The following is a 16,632-nucleotide window of genomic DNA, read 5'->3' as shown; positions in this document are numbered from 1 at the left end:
AAAGTGACAGGGATAAACGTCTATCAGTAGAAAAAATTAAATTTTGCATTCCTACTTTAAAAACCATGACTGAACATAATGACTTTGTCCTGAAACTCTATGGGCCGTGAGAGGTGGCCTCTGGGGTCACACCCTGACTAAAATGTGGCCTCAGTAAAGATCTATCATTGTTTAAAATTTCATATTCTTTAGGAAAAAAGCTACGGCATTGTCCCCCCTGGTGACCACCCTTGCTTCCCTGCCATGACGAGAGGTCATCAGTGATCGTTCCCAACCAAAAACATGGCCGTGTAAACGTCTACTAATATGAAAAATTTCGTGTTCCAAGGTTGAAAGCTATGATCGTGCATAATGAATTTACGGGGACCTCCTTGGGCTACCCCCTCCCGCTTGAGAGGTGTCAGGGCCACAAGGCTATACTGTAGTTTGACAAGTTTACACACACACACACACACACACACACACACACACACACAAAAGGTTGTCCAGCTCGGTTACAACCTGTCAATCTGTCAAACAAAATGCAATGTATGGTTGTTTCGAGAGCCAGTGGGCCTACATTTCACCTTTTCTCTTATTTCACCTGTTTTATTCTTACTCTCCCTCTACCCTCTTTGTATACCCTACATACAGTACAACAAGGTCTATGTTTCACAGATGAGTGAGTCTGTCGGTAGAGTGTCCTTACAAGGGGTAGCTTATTGGTAACATGTTCATGACGTCACTCCAATACTGTGTACGCATTACATCTGTGTCACTCAAAACGATCAACCAACATTCTCAAATTTGTTTTGACTAAATAATCATATAATCTTTTTCACCAGAGGGAGGCAGTGTTGACCACATGTTCATCCTGCTTCCTCTCTCACTTCCCCTCCAGGGAAAGTCAGATTTCTAAGCCTTCACGAAGAGTGTGTTAAATGTCAGGTCCTAAACCTCTGCCCTTGGTCACTCGTAGCCTGCGAGCACACAAGCCTCCTGTGTCCTGGCCTACCACCAGTTTACATGAGTGTAACTACACATATCTCCTTTGCTCTAACTATCTATCTATCTATCTATTGCTTGACGCCTCAATCCCGTTCGGGGTGGCCACAAACAAATCGCCTCCACGTCGCCCTGTCCCCCGCCATTTCACCGCCCTGCTCCTAACTCACACCCCCCTCTTTCATATACCTCTCCACACCATTCCTCCATCTCATCCTCGGCCTCCCCCTCCCTCTCCCCCCTCCACCTCACTCATACACTCTCCTCGTCAGTTTCTCACACTCCATCCTCTCCACATGGCCAAACCACGTCAGTGTGTTCCTCCTAATGTTTCCTATCACATCCACATCCACACCACAACTCTCCTTTATATCCTCATTTGTCAGCCTGTCTCTCCATGCGACTCCACAGGCTCCTCTTAAATAACTCATTTCCCTCTCACTCTTGACTTGTGTCCTACCAACAACGTCCAAGCTTCACTTCCATACGTTAGAGTTGGTATCACATTACTGTCATGTAGTAATTTTTTCACTTCCATGCTCACTTCCCTGTTTCTTATCACTACTTTCAAGGAACCAGCAACTTTTCTTCCCTGCTGTACCTTTTCAAGCACTTCACCCTCCAAACTTCCAACCTAACTCATCACACTACCCAAGTACTTAAATGTACTCACATTTTCCATTTCCTCACCATCAAACCTCACTGTACATTCACTGACTTCACCTCTCTCAAAGACCATCACTTTACTCTTCCCTACATTCACCTTTAGATTCCGTTTCTTACACACTCTCCCAAACTCATCCACCATGCCTTGCAGCTCCCCTTCGTCTTCATTCAACAACACAGTATCATCCGCAAACAACAGTACAGGGAGTTTCCAAACATTACACTCTCTCACCAGGGCTACTCCAAAATCCACTGCTCTACCTTGTATCTCTTTTATTACCCCCATCCATGTACAGATTGAATAACTATGGAGACATGACACATCCCTGTTTCAACCCAACCTTCAAAGAGAAAAATTCACTCAGTTCACCATCCACACGCACTGCAGCCTTAGTACCATCATACATACTCTTCACTGCATTCAACAACTTCCCATCTACTCCATATATTCTTAATACTTTCCACAATCCTTGTCTATCCACCCTCACACATGCTTTCTCCAAATCCATGAAGGCCGCATACAACTCCTTTCCCTTCTCTAGAATCTTTTCCACTAAAGATCTAAGAATGAATGTCTGATCTACACAACCTCTTCCTTTCCTAAAGCCTCCCTGTTCTTCTCCAACTAATTCCTCTGTTCTTTCCCTAACTCTGTCAATATGTATTCTACCAAACACTTTTCCTATTACACTAAGAAGACAAATGCCCCTATGATTACCACACACTTCTTATTCCCCTTTTCCTTTGTACAAGGGAATAATTATACCTGACTTCCAATCCTCCGGGACTCTACCTTCCTCCCAGGCCAATCTGCACATGTTCCACATTCATTCTACTACTATCTCTCCCCCATGCTTCAGCATTTCACCACACACTCCATCAGTTCATGGAGCCCTCCCCAGTTTGACTGTTTTCATTGCTTCCACAACTTCTATCCTAGTGATTTCTTCCTGTCGTCTCACCCCCCTCCTTCTCTAACTGCTGTTTAATAATAGCAAAGTACACCTAATTAATTAATTGAGACAGTCTGGTCGTCCCAAGGGCGATTCCAGCTGAGGGACATTAATATAGCTGGCTAGGCAGATGAGCCGACAGGTTATATCGATGCCACCACATGACCGCGTCCCTCTCCCGCACTGCTCATGCACTACTGATTAAAAAAAAAAAAAGGGGGGGGGGTATTCAAAAATCAAACTCATATTTTTTGTGGGTAATATAAGTTGCTAAATTTTTATTTCATATTCATATTCATGTAAGACCTACTGTACCTTGGAATTCTTTTCCTAAACTTAATTGTAGTGCACATAACTGTCACAGTGTCAGTATTACTAACACATATTATTGATGATATTCCGTCTACACACTTAAAACAATACAGTGCTTGAATCTATTACTTAAAAATAAAAACACTATGATCATTACACCAGGCCTGAAAGAGACACCCCAAATATGTACTTAATTTGGGTTTATGAACAGATCAAGTTCTGCTATTTCTTAGTTATATCTCATATTAAACACTATTACTAATTATCTGATATATATATATATATATATATATATATATATATATATATATATATATATATATATATATATATATATATATATATATATATATATATTCCTCCTAACTCCAAACGATTTTGTTAGGGATAAGAGAAATCATTTGCAGGGACAGGTTTGGGGACCGTCTTCATTAACCACTCCACACCTCATTTCTTTCCGTTAGCTAAAGAAGATCGGCTGAAAGTAGCTAATAATAATAATAATAATAATAATAATAATAATAATAATAGTAGTAGTACAAGACTGGCAGAATCCGTTGCTGATCTCCATCTTTGAGAAAACTGCTGACAGGAACAACTTAATTTTTTTTTTTAATAACTCAAAAACCATTGGTCAAACTGCCACTAAAAAGTATACAGACCTGGTGCAGGACCAAACAAATCATGTATGCCGAGAGATGCCCCATTTATGTTTTGTTTTTCCCCATATGAAAGAGCAATTGAAAAGTGGGGTGTCCGAAATACCGTAATGTCACACATGAACGATCTTCAAACTTTCTTTTCAAGCAAGTATTCGGAAATTACTTTTACCATGGGATTTCCTTCCATGTTCATGTATCTATAGGAGTAAGCTGATGTTGAAAATTCATGATTTTTGGACATTTCTGGATCTGTGAACTTGGTCATTGAAACCCTTTTTTTTTTTTTTTTAATAACTCAAAAACCATTGGTCAAACTGCCACCAAAAGGTATGCAATCCTGATCCAGGGCCAGACAAAGCCTCTAGGGCCAAGAAGTGTCTCATTTTACGTTTTGTTTTTTCCTGTATGGAAGAGCAATTGAAAAGTGGGATATCCGAAATATCATGTTACGCAAGAAAGATGTTCAATTTGTTTCCATACAAATGTCTGGAATGTAATTTTATTACGGGATTTCCTTCCATGTTAATATATCTATAATAGTTTTGGAATAAATTGAGATTGAAAGTTCGTGATTTTTGGACATTTTTTGACCTGTGACCTTGATTAGTAGCTGATGGTCAGTGAAACTGTTTTTTTGTAATAACTCAAAAACCGTTGGTCAAACTCATACCAAAAAGTTAACAGACCTGGTCCAGGACCATCCAAACTTTTAGGGCCATGAAGTGCCTCATATTTGTTTGGTTTTCTCCTGTATGGAAGAACAATAGAAAACTAGGGTGACCGAAATATTGTAATGTCACGCATGAATGACCTTCAAACTTTCTCCATGGAAATGTTTGGAAAATAATTTTATCACGGGATTTCCTTCCATGCTTGTGTATCTACAACAGTTTTTGAGTAACCTGGAGTTGAAGATTCATGATTTTTGGACCTGTGGTCTTGAAAATTAGGTCAAGGTCACTGAAAATGGATCAGTGTAATAGGGTCATGGTGGTGTACAGTACATACTTAGGATGATGAAAATCGGAGATGAAAAGTAACAGAATAATAAATAAATGACTAACTGTCTGAGACAGTTACTGATCTCCTCCAAGGGGAATATTGTTTTTTGCAATAACTCCGAAAGCGTTGGTCACTCTGCCACCGAAAACTATACAGACCTGGTCTATGACCAGATAAAGCTTGTAGGACTAAGAATGCCTCATTTATGTTTTTTTTTTTTTTTTTTTATCTTTTCTGTATGGAAGAGCAACTGAATACTCTTGAAAGGTGGGGTGTCTCAAATCCCGTAATGTCATACCTGAATAACCTTAAAGTTTTTTCCATACAAATATTTGGAAAATAATTTCATCACGGGATTTCCTTCCATGTTCATATATTTATTAATAGGTCTGAAGTAAACTGAGATTGAAAATTCATGATTTTTTAAAATTTCTGGACTGTGACCTTGAAAATCAGGTCATGGCTTATGAAACTTGATCAGTGTAATAGGGTCCTGGTGCTGTACATTCTTAGTAAGTACCGGTATATTAAAACTGGATACAAAAAGTGACAGAAAAAAAAAAAAATAATAATAATAATAATAAATAAATAAATTATAATAATAATAATAATAATAATAATAATAATAATAATAATAAATAATAATAATAATAATAATAATAATAATAATAATAATAATATAACTAATAATAATAATAATTAAAATAATAATAATAATAATAACGATAATAGTAATAAAAATGACGGAAACAAAGATCTCCACCTAAGCTAACAGGTGATCAGTAATAATAAGAATAATGACCGATACAATGATCTCTACCTGTGGTAACAGGTGGCGATCAATAATAATAATAATAATAATAATAATAATAATTCATTCATCATTCAATCCTACGTTGCCCCATGAGAAGCGTAGGAGCCCGGGGCTAGGCAAGTTGGTCCTGATATTTAAGATGATAGTGACCGGCCTCACTCATCCCTGACTGGCATTACGTTAGCAATAAACCCCAACCAACCCTTGGATGTAAACCTTCACCGGCTCAATCCGATTGGTGCGCCGTAATTACACACTAAACCACCAGGTGCCAAAATTATAATAATAATAATAATAATAATAATAATAGCTTTTAATGGATTAATAAAAAGGGATGCTGAAGGAAGATTAGGACCCATATTCATTTTCCAGTTTCGTAACACCAATTATAAAGCGACTTATTGTACACATTACACCTGGATATCCTCTTGATTTTACAGAAGCAAACTATGTCGCTGTTAAAAATATATACATTACATGCAGTATCAAACAATCAGCTGCAAAATAAATCACCAAGGAAGAAATGCTAAGAGGCCTCTCTCTTTGTCATGTCCAAATAGCCCTAGTCACAGCGGTGAGAGGCAAGTGGCGTTTTCCTCCCATACACAGTTTTCACTTGCTCCGTGCCGAACTGCCCGTAGACGAAGACGCACTGGGAGGGGAAGCCGAGGGTGCGTAGCGAGTGGAGGCAGGAGATGGTCATGACAGGACCTCCACACATCACTATCTGTGATGTTAAAGAGTAAATTATAAGCCATGCGGAAAACGCAATATGGTAAGGCATCTTACTGCAGTTGACGTACTGGAGAGGGACGCCCTCCCGTGGTGGCACAAATATAATCTGGTGGCCCCGATGCCTTGTTATGCAAGGTGATTTACCACTCTGAGACCCCAGAATAACACCAATACTGTGTATCCATTATTAATAATCGGATTTCGATGAAATTCCGTGCATACAGACTTCAATCTATGTCGGTCATAGACTGCATCCGAGGAATTTTCAAACATTTGAAATAAAAGAGACATATGACGGAAAGTATATGTTGTTCTTTCACCAGCGCGGCACTGAGTACCTTCAGTTGGTCAACTGCAGTTATCAAGTGATCATACCGTACCCAATTACAAACCGCCTATTTATTTTATTCTCCTTGATTTAAGTCAAGAGTATCTTTTTTTCCTGACAGTGGATCAACTTAAGGGAAAACTGTTTATACATAAGCCTTGTACACTTGCTCATATATATATATATATATATATATATATATATATATATATATATATATATATATATATATATATATATATATATATATATATATATATATATATATATATATATATATAAAGAAAACGTTATTAGGGAAGATGCAGTCATCCCTGCAGATGAAGTTGCACTGAAAATTTTTAATTTTGGAACCTGGGCTCTTTTATGTTTAAATGTTGAATAAAACAGCTTTCAAAACTTGAGATAACTGTGGACAGATTGTTATGATGTGAAGAAAGTTAGCACTTGGTTTGACTTAAACTAATTAATTATAACAAAATTACTGGTTATTTTGGGGGCCTCAGAGCAGTGAAACACCCAGTTCAAGCGTCTGTCAATTCCCAGTCCATCCCCTCAAAATAGAAAGGAGAAAAAAGTATCTTTAGCTTGCAGTACAACGGCTTCACGCTCAGATGAGCCAGGGAACACAACCACAACAATAGCAAACTCCGTATTTTCAGGCTCCAGTAACCTCATTCTCACCTGACTAAAACAATCTGGATCTAGCTGAAGTAGACTAATAAAGTTGTCTCTACCATGAAAGGGTCAATATGACTCCCAGTCACAGTATTTATAAACCAACAGAATAAGATAAGACAATGCTTACCCTGTTCTTAATGCCATTGGGCTTAGAGACGTGCTTATCAATCATCTGAGTGTCTATGAAGCCTTCCTCTCCCTCCCAGTTCTCCGGTGTCTCTCCCAACGTGTACACCAGCTTCATTCGCTTGTCCGCAGCTGAAGCCCAAAACTTTGGATTAATACCTATCGACTGCACGAAGGATCATGAAGGCAGTGTAAACTTTTTTAGGGTTAATCTTTCTCTAGAATATGACACATAAGCATCTAACTTAAATCCAGATTCCCAGTTGTACTGCCGTGTGAACAGGGACAAAGGGGGAAACAGATTTTGCTGATGAGTGCTTTATTCTGAGGAGTTACAGCTTTACGCACTCAATTTTAAAATACTCTCACCTTGGTACTTGTCCAGTTCCTCCCTGTAAAGAATTTCGTTGTAGTTCTCGGAGAAGTAGAGAAGTGTGACTTTGGTTTTATCATTAGGGTCTGCCAGCACCTGCCTGACCAGCTGCAAGCAGGGTGTGACCCCCCCACCAGATGCCAGCAGCGTTAGTTCTTCCAGCACGCCCGGCTCGTATTCAAATCCTCCACACGGTCCTTGGAACTCCACCGTATCCCCTGTCACAACGACATCAAAACCACGTTCAGCTGATGTTCCAGTCTCAGTCTCATTCACACCACTGGACTACACACACTGTGGCATGTTCATCAAGCCTGAGGTTTAACCCCTGTACCCTGGGTGTGGGATACAAGTGTTCCCTCCCATACAGATATGTATTAAAAAAAAAAAAAAAATGCTCTTTTTAGCTCGCAAATACTGCCCAACATATTCAGTCCTTCCTCCAAGATTCAAGAAAGGATTCGTTATTTGCTTGCATATTAAACCTTAGGCAACACGAAAAATCCCAGTAATTTTTTGCGAACATCCCTTCTGGCAAAAAGCAGTGGCACAAATACGGATGAGCTGTAATAGACTTAAGTATGTACACCTATCGTGGTAGCTGGAACAGATTCAGTTAGCTCTAGGTGTTCTAGAGTTGTAAATGATGATTGAACCACAAGATATCACTCCCTTAAACGAAAATTCCCCCTCTTCGTATGACATCCACTGGAATGTTGCTCTCTATGTGACGTCACATGATGTTCCACGAGAGGGAAGGGGTGTAAGGGTTAAGCTCTGCTACAAACTACAGTACACAGAAAATATACTTAACTTGACGAAACTTAAATTTGAAGTGAGGGAACAATTATTCATGTATCATAGATCTGTAAAACTGATAAGTATAATATGAATGAGGGTGAGAATAAATAAACTGCTATTATTAACTATGACTCACCTATTTTAAGTGCCTTGAATTGCTGTGACATGATTCCTTGCTTTTCAAACCTCAGCACCAGCTCAATCTTGCCAAAATCATTGGGGAGAGACACAGGTGAAAAATAGCGCATGTGTTCCCTGCCATCGCTCTTTACTCTGGCCTGTGAAGGAGAAAGGAGGTTCTTGATACCTAAAACACACACACACACACACACACACACACACACACACACACACAAGAACCACATATCCCATATTTCTGAACTTTGCATTCTATTGGCAACTTACAAATGGAAGAAGTCATGGGGAAGCAACTCACTATTTCTTCAAGATGCCCACTCAGTCGTTCATTCATACTTCCTCATCAACACTTTCCTCCTAAGTAAATGCAAAGGAGCATGTGGCATTCGTTTAAAAAGTGCTAGACACATTTTTTTTTCTTACAAATAATGCCAGTAAGGTCTAGTTTAAAAAAAATAATAATAAGTTATATAGAAGCAAGAGAGGAAGGGTTGATATAATTCAGTGCCTTTCATTTACCCCCATTTAAAATTAATAATGGACGATAATTACAGAAGCAAAAGAGGAAAGGATGACCCATCCCTCAGAATTTCTAGACAGATGGTCTGATGCTGATCACAGACAAAACAAAAACCGTATCAGTGATTCCCACTGCATTATCATGCAATAATATATCTGTATGTTAATTCATCATGCTGTTGTTACATGAATTTTGATGCAGTTTAGCCGAAAATCATCATCATTATCGCCAAGTTAAGAGAAAACGCCGTGGGGCACACAGCCTCACTCGCCCATGGGGTCCCTCTGTGCAATCCTCCAGCCAGCGACTCTTCACCTTCTACGTATCTCTTGACAGGAGAGATCAACCTGCTTCAGCCATGAGTTGCATGGCCTTTCCCTTGGTCTCCTACATCCCTGCTTAACTCTCTCTGAGAGTATCCTTTGAAAAGGATCAACCTCAGGAAAAACAGACCACGTGCCCATATAACTTGATTTGGTGCTATTGTTTGATGAAGGTAATATTCCTCACTTCAATCTTATGGAGTAGTTGCTCGTTAGGTATCCGGTTGTACTACCACTATCTCATCCCTTCAGGTCACTGCTTACTATTCATGTCTTACAACCGTATAGTATGGCAGGGAGCTCCAATCCCTTGCAGATGAGAATTTTCCTCCTTCAACACAAATAACGACAATATCAATAACGTGAGCAGAGTGAATTCATAACCCCACAGGCTAGACCGATGAAACGAGAAATCTCGTAGTTTGACGTACCATTATTCTGGACCACATTATCAAGATAAGTGAATCTTTCCAAGACTTCCACATCATCACCACATGCTTGTAGACTGAACTGTTTCATTCAACAAGCCACCAAATGACTGGCCCTTGATCTCGGCCAAGAGACCTTTAATCTCAATGGCTTCTCATTCTCATGAAATTCCTCGAGTACACTCAGTAGTATCTCCAAAGACTCTGTTAAGATAACAACATCATCAGCAAAGTCAAGGCCAGTAATCCTGAAACTGACAACTGATATTCTACACTGACTTCAACTCACGGCCTGGCCAAGCAACCTATCCATGCATATATTGAAAACTGTGGGACAAGAGCACAGCCCTGTCTTACAGCAGTACTTACTGGTAAGATGATGGATGTTCCTTCTTCACACTTTACAGTACTTTAAGCATTTGAGTACAGGCCAGCAATCAGTCAGATTATCTCTGTGGGGATCCAAGGGAACTGTGGGAGTTACCAACGTTCCTCCCACTTTACCAAGTTACAAGCCTTCTTGAGATCCATACAGGCTTCAGAAAAGACCTTGTCAGTACTCAAGCTAGCATTCCACAAGAACTCAAAGAGCTAGGATATTGTCAACTGTGTTCATCTTGAGTGTGAATCCAGATTTCTCAGGCCTCTAACACTTTGGCAGATGGTCTCGAATACGCATCAGGAAAATGTAAGCATGAACCTTGCCTGGACACTGATCACTGTTATATCACAGTAATTACTAGTCACCCTGGGCTGCATTCCATTTCCAGATAGGGGTGACCAGACCCCTTGTCCAGTCCACCAGACGGCTTGTATGATTGCACATAATGCCCTGATCACGGATTCACCCCCAAGCTCTGATAGCTTTCACTGGGATACCACAAATGTCAGGTGCTCTACTACTTTTCAACCGATCCACTGCCTCCTTGATTTCGTCTAGAGAAGGTACAGAATCATCAACTCATGGGAAAACAGTCAATGATCGTACACCAGCTGACAGAAGCTCTCCACTGGGAGGTTCAGCCATATAAGTTGCTCAAAGTATTCAGCCTAATGAGCCCGTATACCCATTCTTCCCTAGCACAAGCCATCCATCTGCTGTCCGCATAGGGAGCAGATCTGAAATGGCGCTTTTTTGTGGTTTGATAAGCAGGTCGAAGGCTGTTTACATGAAAGTCCTTCTACCTCCACGGTGATTTCCCTGACATACTTCTCCTCTTCCCTTCTCAGCAAAACTCATGCCCACTGAGACAGGAGTCTGTGCTGCTTCCAATCCCCAGCCAGTCTGGCAACGTGATTCTCCTCAATTATGGCCAGTGTCCCGGGGGTACAAAAGCCATCTTTGATCTTGGGCGCTCACCAACACACTCATCAGCTACAGTACTGCCAGGGTGGCATGCTTATAGGTATATCACCTGCGCCCTCAGCAGTACTGAATACTCCTCAGACTGATTTGAGAGTGCCACTGCATACTCATAAGCACATCCCTCATCCCTGAGTTACTCAAGATGGTACTGTTTTTGGTAATAGCCTGAGCTTTTCTGTTTTGATTTGTAGCCTTAGAGTAACAACACTCCTGAAAACCCTGTAAGTACTAACAAAGATGTGGTCAGTCTCCTTTGCAACCCCTCCAGAATTGGAATACCATCTCCACTGGTGAAGATCTGGCTCTTGGAACCAGGATTCAGCTATTTTCAACATACGGGACTTGACAAAATCCAAAAGGCAAGAACTATTAGAATTATCTGTGCCGCAGCCATGGGGAGCTACGCATTCCTTGAAGTCTTCCCTGTCAGTGCCACTACCCACACTGAGGTCACCCAGGGCCAAGAGTTTATTTCACAAAGGGCACTGTTCCACAATCGAGTCAAGTTTGTTGTAGAACAGCTCTTTGTCTTCAAGATCGCTCATCCCAGTTGCTGCATAGACTGCAATAAGACATATGAAGCCTCAACAGGATGGTATGACCATCAACCAGAGTAACTCTGTTGACACAAGAAACATAGTGAGCAGCAACTGCCACAGCTGGACATCATCATCACAGACAGACCAGTAGTATATGTAGCCATCGCTACTGATCTTGCCATGTTCAGGTCGCCTTACTTCAAACAGTGCAGCTATGCTAACCCTCAATTGCCCTATCTCTCATGACAAAGGCAGGCAATCATCCTTTGAAAGGCTAAGAACCTTCCAAATCCCCTCTTGGAGTGCTTTTCTAAGTTTAAACCCTGCATGTCGTTCTACAGGTTCATGTGTCCTCTGTGCCACCACAAGAGTTAAAAAACAAAGTTGGGCTCCTCCTTCCATCAACCGGCTGCTGGGGGTCCCATTGGCTTTATCCAGCAATCATCATGATTGGTGCCAGCCTGACAGAACCCTAAAAGCCTTGTCAGACTGGCAGCAGGCTGTCGATTCCCCAACAAAACTGGGTCAGCATTAGGTACACACAATGACCCTGATCCAGCTTCTTTTCCTTAAGTTGCATGTGATATAAATTTTTACACGAAGAGGATGCAAACCCCACCACAACCTCCCACGTCAGAGGACTCACCACTAGCCTATGGACAAGGGTACGGGATCCCTGATAAAAGTTATCCAGGTTTGATTCAGAGTTTTCCTTTTCCTGGATGAACTTCCACCTGAAACTAATGTGCTCCACCCACTCTGCTAGATGGCCATTGGCTTAATCCGAGACCTACGGCCTACCTCATATGATCCAGTTCTGAGGACCTGCGGTCTACCTAATACGAGTGGGAATCACAATAATGTACCACGAAGTTTCTGGAAGTAGCAATATCATGGATGTTTTATGGCTCCTTACGGTGACTCTTATCTCCTATCTCAGCCCCCAGGCTTGATGCCATATGTACAGTAATACAAACTACCATGAGCCAAAGTTACTCTCTTCGTAACTAGTTTACCATGGCATAATCATCCCAGAAAGGGCAGCCATGGTCCGAAGCTGTTTAGAATAACCTACAATCATATGCACGGTCACCGGTCACTAGGAGCTAATAAGAAAGAATCATGGTGGTAAGAAAGCTCGTCATAGTAGCATCAAGAGCGAATAGCAATGCTATCATACTAATTGGCAACACATCCCTTTGCAGGGGATGAGTTGCCACCCCTCCCCACAACTTATTTGTCGTGTACTCATCAGAACAAGGCTTGTCATAATGAGTGATACACCTCGCTCGTCGTCTACTCGCCACATTACTCACCACCATGCCATCAGAACTCGAGGAAAGGTACGACCTATGGCCCTCAACAGCAATCAACACCCAGTGAGTGAGATGAGATGTAACGCTGTTTGTAAGGAGTAGGAAACAGTGAGAGAGTGGTGTGAAGCCAAAATGACAGTCAGATTAACAGACTAAATATGTAAATAAAAGTATATCTGTTTCTGAATTAACTGATCCCCTTACCTGGCTAGGAAATAGAGTTAGGATCCTTCATTGTTGTAGTAAAGCAATAAGTATAATTTTCATTGTATGTAAGCAAAAATAGGTCATTTAGGTAAATAAGTAGCCAAGTTAATTTTCTTTCAGGTAAAGACCACACCTAAGAAAATGAAGAACAAAGGTACACATATTCTGATGTAATGACTAGAGAATAAATATAAATAAGTTAGGTACAGAATATAGGAAAAAATCATCCTATCGTCAGTGTCGGAGATACTGTCTCCCTCCCTCACCTGAGAACAGTGCATGAGGATTGCCTTAGGCTTTAGGTAAATAATATTGCTATACCAGTAGAATCAGGGTAGTGTTTTATATCTGGACATGTGAGGAACATTCTAGAAATTAAGTGTTATGCTGGTAAGAGTAGGGTAATGACTGTATATGAAGATGTGAGGAACATTCTGGAGATTTAGGAATTTGTTTTGTTTTCTTTCTGCCTTACAGTAGGAATTAGTTATTGTTATTAATATTTTGGGCTGTGGTAGTAGGGAGAGCCGGGGGGTATATTACGCAACTCCCCCGGGCCCCGACTGAGAGTCAGTCAGCCAAGTGTAACCGACGAGGGAGTGTGTGCGTGGTGGCCAAGAGTGTGCCATATAGTTGAGCTTTAGACGGAAGCCACACGAGCCCCAAACATGTGATCGGCAAAAGGAAATGAAGCTCAGGGGTCAGGCTAGCGTTCAGACTCGGATATTGCCATACACCTCCAACCCGGTGTTTCGTTTCTTGTCGATCACATGTATTGAGCTCAGTGTATCTGTCCCCCATGGGGAACACATGGAGTGAGTTGTGTTTTTTGTCAATGAATCAGTAACATACTTAGTGAGTCAAACAATGAGAGTAATCAGTGAAGGATGGAGCAGTTAAGCAAAGAATCATGGAGAGTTAGCCAGTGAACAAGTAGTAGTGAGTGAAGGACAGAGTTAACGTGGGAGAGAAAAGTCAGTGTTTTGCAAGTGTACCTCCATTGCACTATCGTGAGCAAAAGTTCCCCGACAATCCTCTACCAGCAGTGTGTTTCAGACCCCAGTACACAGATGTCTCTCTCTAAGCCAGGCTGGGGAAGAGGGAGAGCACGGAGGGTGTGGGGTGGAGGTGGTAATGGAAAGGAACGGCTTCACGTGAAAATGATATAAGAGACGGGGAAAGTATTAGTAAACAGCTAACAAAACCTTACAGACAGGGAAGACAATGTCCTGTGTTTTGATGTGAGAAATATGGCTAAGACAATAATAATCGTTAGTTATTAAGCGAGAGAGAGAGAGAGAGAGAGAGAGAGAGAGAGAGAGAGAGAGAGGCTTACTATTAGTTTGACAATTGGTCATAAGATTATGGGTGAAGGAAAGATAGGAAGAGAAGACACAACAATTGTGAGAAAAGGAAAAAAAAATGAAAATCACGTATACACAGTGAATAAATCAGTTAATGGTTGTTAATATGTGGATTCTTGTGATCAGATGTGGCCAGCAGAAATTGACTGTAGTCTTTACGTAAACCTACATAGATATTAAGCATCCGACAATTGGAAACACATTTCGTGGATTAGTTCTTATAGCAAGAGGCGTTTCACTCGGAGAAACCGCGGCACTTCTGGAATGTGGTATCAAACTACGCATAACCACAATCCCAAGTGAGGAACTGATTATTGAAGCAGTTTGTTAATTGCTTCACAAGCCTCACTAACCCGAGTCATGTGTTAGACTCTAACACATGACTCGGTTAGAGGATGAAGTTTTGCTCTCTCAGTCAACTGTCGTCACGGTATCAGGTAAGGTTGTGGCCGGTTTGTAGTTATAGGTTTGGTGATAACCAAATATGATAACATTTTGTCCTTTAATAATCTGCAATGATTTGCTTTAGGTAATCTCATACCCCAGCATGTTATGTGCAATGTTTGGAATACATTAGTGTAATAATTATATTTAGTAATAGTAAAACTTCATCCATATCGTTTACCTCCAGCATAATACCGATATTGTCCCCTTATAAGATATCATGGCTGAGCACCGTCAGATATTCTCCATTGTAATAACAGACCATGGACGAATTATTGGAATGTTGGAGGCTGGTATGGCTGCACGGGAAATTTCATGTGAAACTGGTCTACACGGGTCCACCGTTAACAAGTGATTTACACGGTTGCAACAGGAAGGGTCATTAAGGACAAGACCTCGTAGCGGACGACAAAGGGTAACTACGTGAGAACAGGTCGAGGCTGTCGTAGAGACAGCACGACAACGCCCATTGACATCAGCAGCACAGATTAGGCACGGCCTCCGCTTGACCTGCAGTGATTCCACAACTAGACGGCGCCAGCACGAAGCAGACATTTCCTGCTGTGTCCCAGCTGCGAAAGGAGATCTGTCCTCAGCAAATAAAGAGGCTCGGCTGGGTTTTGCACTTCAGCACTGTGTTGAAAGTGATGATTTTGGGGAAAATGTGATCTTTACCGATGAGAAGTGTTTTTCGTCTACGAAGGCAGGTGCGGTGTGCCGGAGGCCTAAAAATACTCGATATATGCAACAGCACATAGTTCAGAATGCACATAGTGGTCGTGTAACCACAGCCCTTTGGGGGTGGATGAGTGCATCTGGCCCAGGTGAGTTGATACAGACTGAGAACAGACTAACCGGTAAGGAGTATGTCCGTATACTAGAGGAGGTCCTGCTACCCACCGTGCGAGTGATAGCCATTCCTGCTCCTCAGACAATGACAGTTGCCCCTGATAGGAGTCCAGTCCATATAAGTCAGTGTGTGAGAGTGTGGGCCCAAGCACATCCTGAGATCAACTTCCTGGACTGGCCTCCAAAGAGATGCGATTTAAACCCCACTGAGCATTTATTGGGTATTTTGGTGAGAAACTGGGATGTCGGACAGAAGTATACTGCTGCTGCCATTGTCAAAATGCGCAAGAAGTGTGGGAGAGCATCCGTCGCCGCCTAGATATTTGTCCTAACCTTGTAACATCCATGAGGAATGGACCAAATGATGTCATTGGTGCTGGGGGAGGATGGACATCTTACTGAGCCTGTATACAGTATAGTGATATGGTATACTTTTACAAACATTTTGCTTTCCTTATTAATGCATACTGTTATAATAAACTGCTGCTGTCACACGTGTTTTTATAACACACATAATATAAACTACAAGAGAATAAAGAATGGTATATGAACAGATTAATATTTCTCATATCCTGATCCTAACTTGTCTTATAATTATGTAATCAGTGTCTAATATTACAGTAGTGCTGAATGAATGCTTATTTACAAAATGCCATTGATTTAGATGTCAAACACATTAATGCGCTACATACCACGTAACA

General features: G+C 41.1%; 1 protein-coding gene across 1 annotated transcript in view; it reads right to left on the bottom strand.

Moving 5' to 3' along the window:
* Positions 1-5,955: 5,955 nt before the first annotated feature.
* Positions 5,956-16,632, bottom strand: part of LOC145403635 (uncharacterized) — a 75,310-nt gene continuing 64,633 nt past the window's right edge. The window contains exons 12-15 of the mRNA XM_080275313.1: positions 8,574-8,715; positions 7,633-7,854; positions 7,265-7,395; positions 5,956-6,120 (exon numbers count right to left, since the gene is read on the bottom strand). Coding sequence (XP_080131439.1) covers positions 5,956-6,120; positions 7,265-7,395; positions 7,633-7,854; positions 8,574-8,715 — 660 coding nt within the window. The remainder of the gene's footprint in view (positions 6,121-7,264; positions 7,396-7,632; positions 7,855-8,573; positions 8,716-16,632) is intronic.

The sequence above is a fragment of the Coenobita brevimanus genome, chromosome 61 (genome assembly GCF_032717465.1).
Source record: "Coenobita brevimanus isolate Jiangsu-jjx chromosome 61, ASM3271746v2, whole genome shotgun sequence".
NCBI lineage: Eukaryota > Metazoa > Arthropoda > Malacostraca > Decapoda > Coenobitidae > Coenobita > Coenobita brevimanus.
This window is presented reverse-complemented; position numbering and strand designations above follow the sequence as displayed.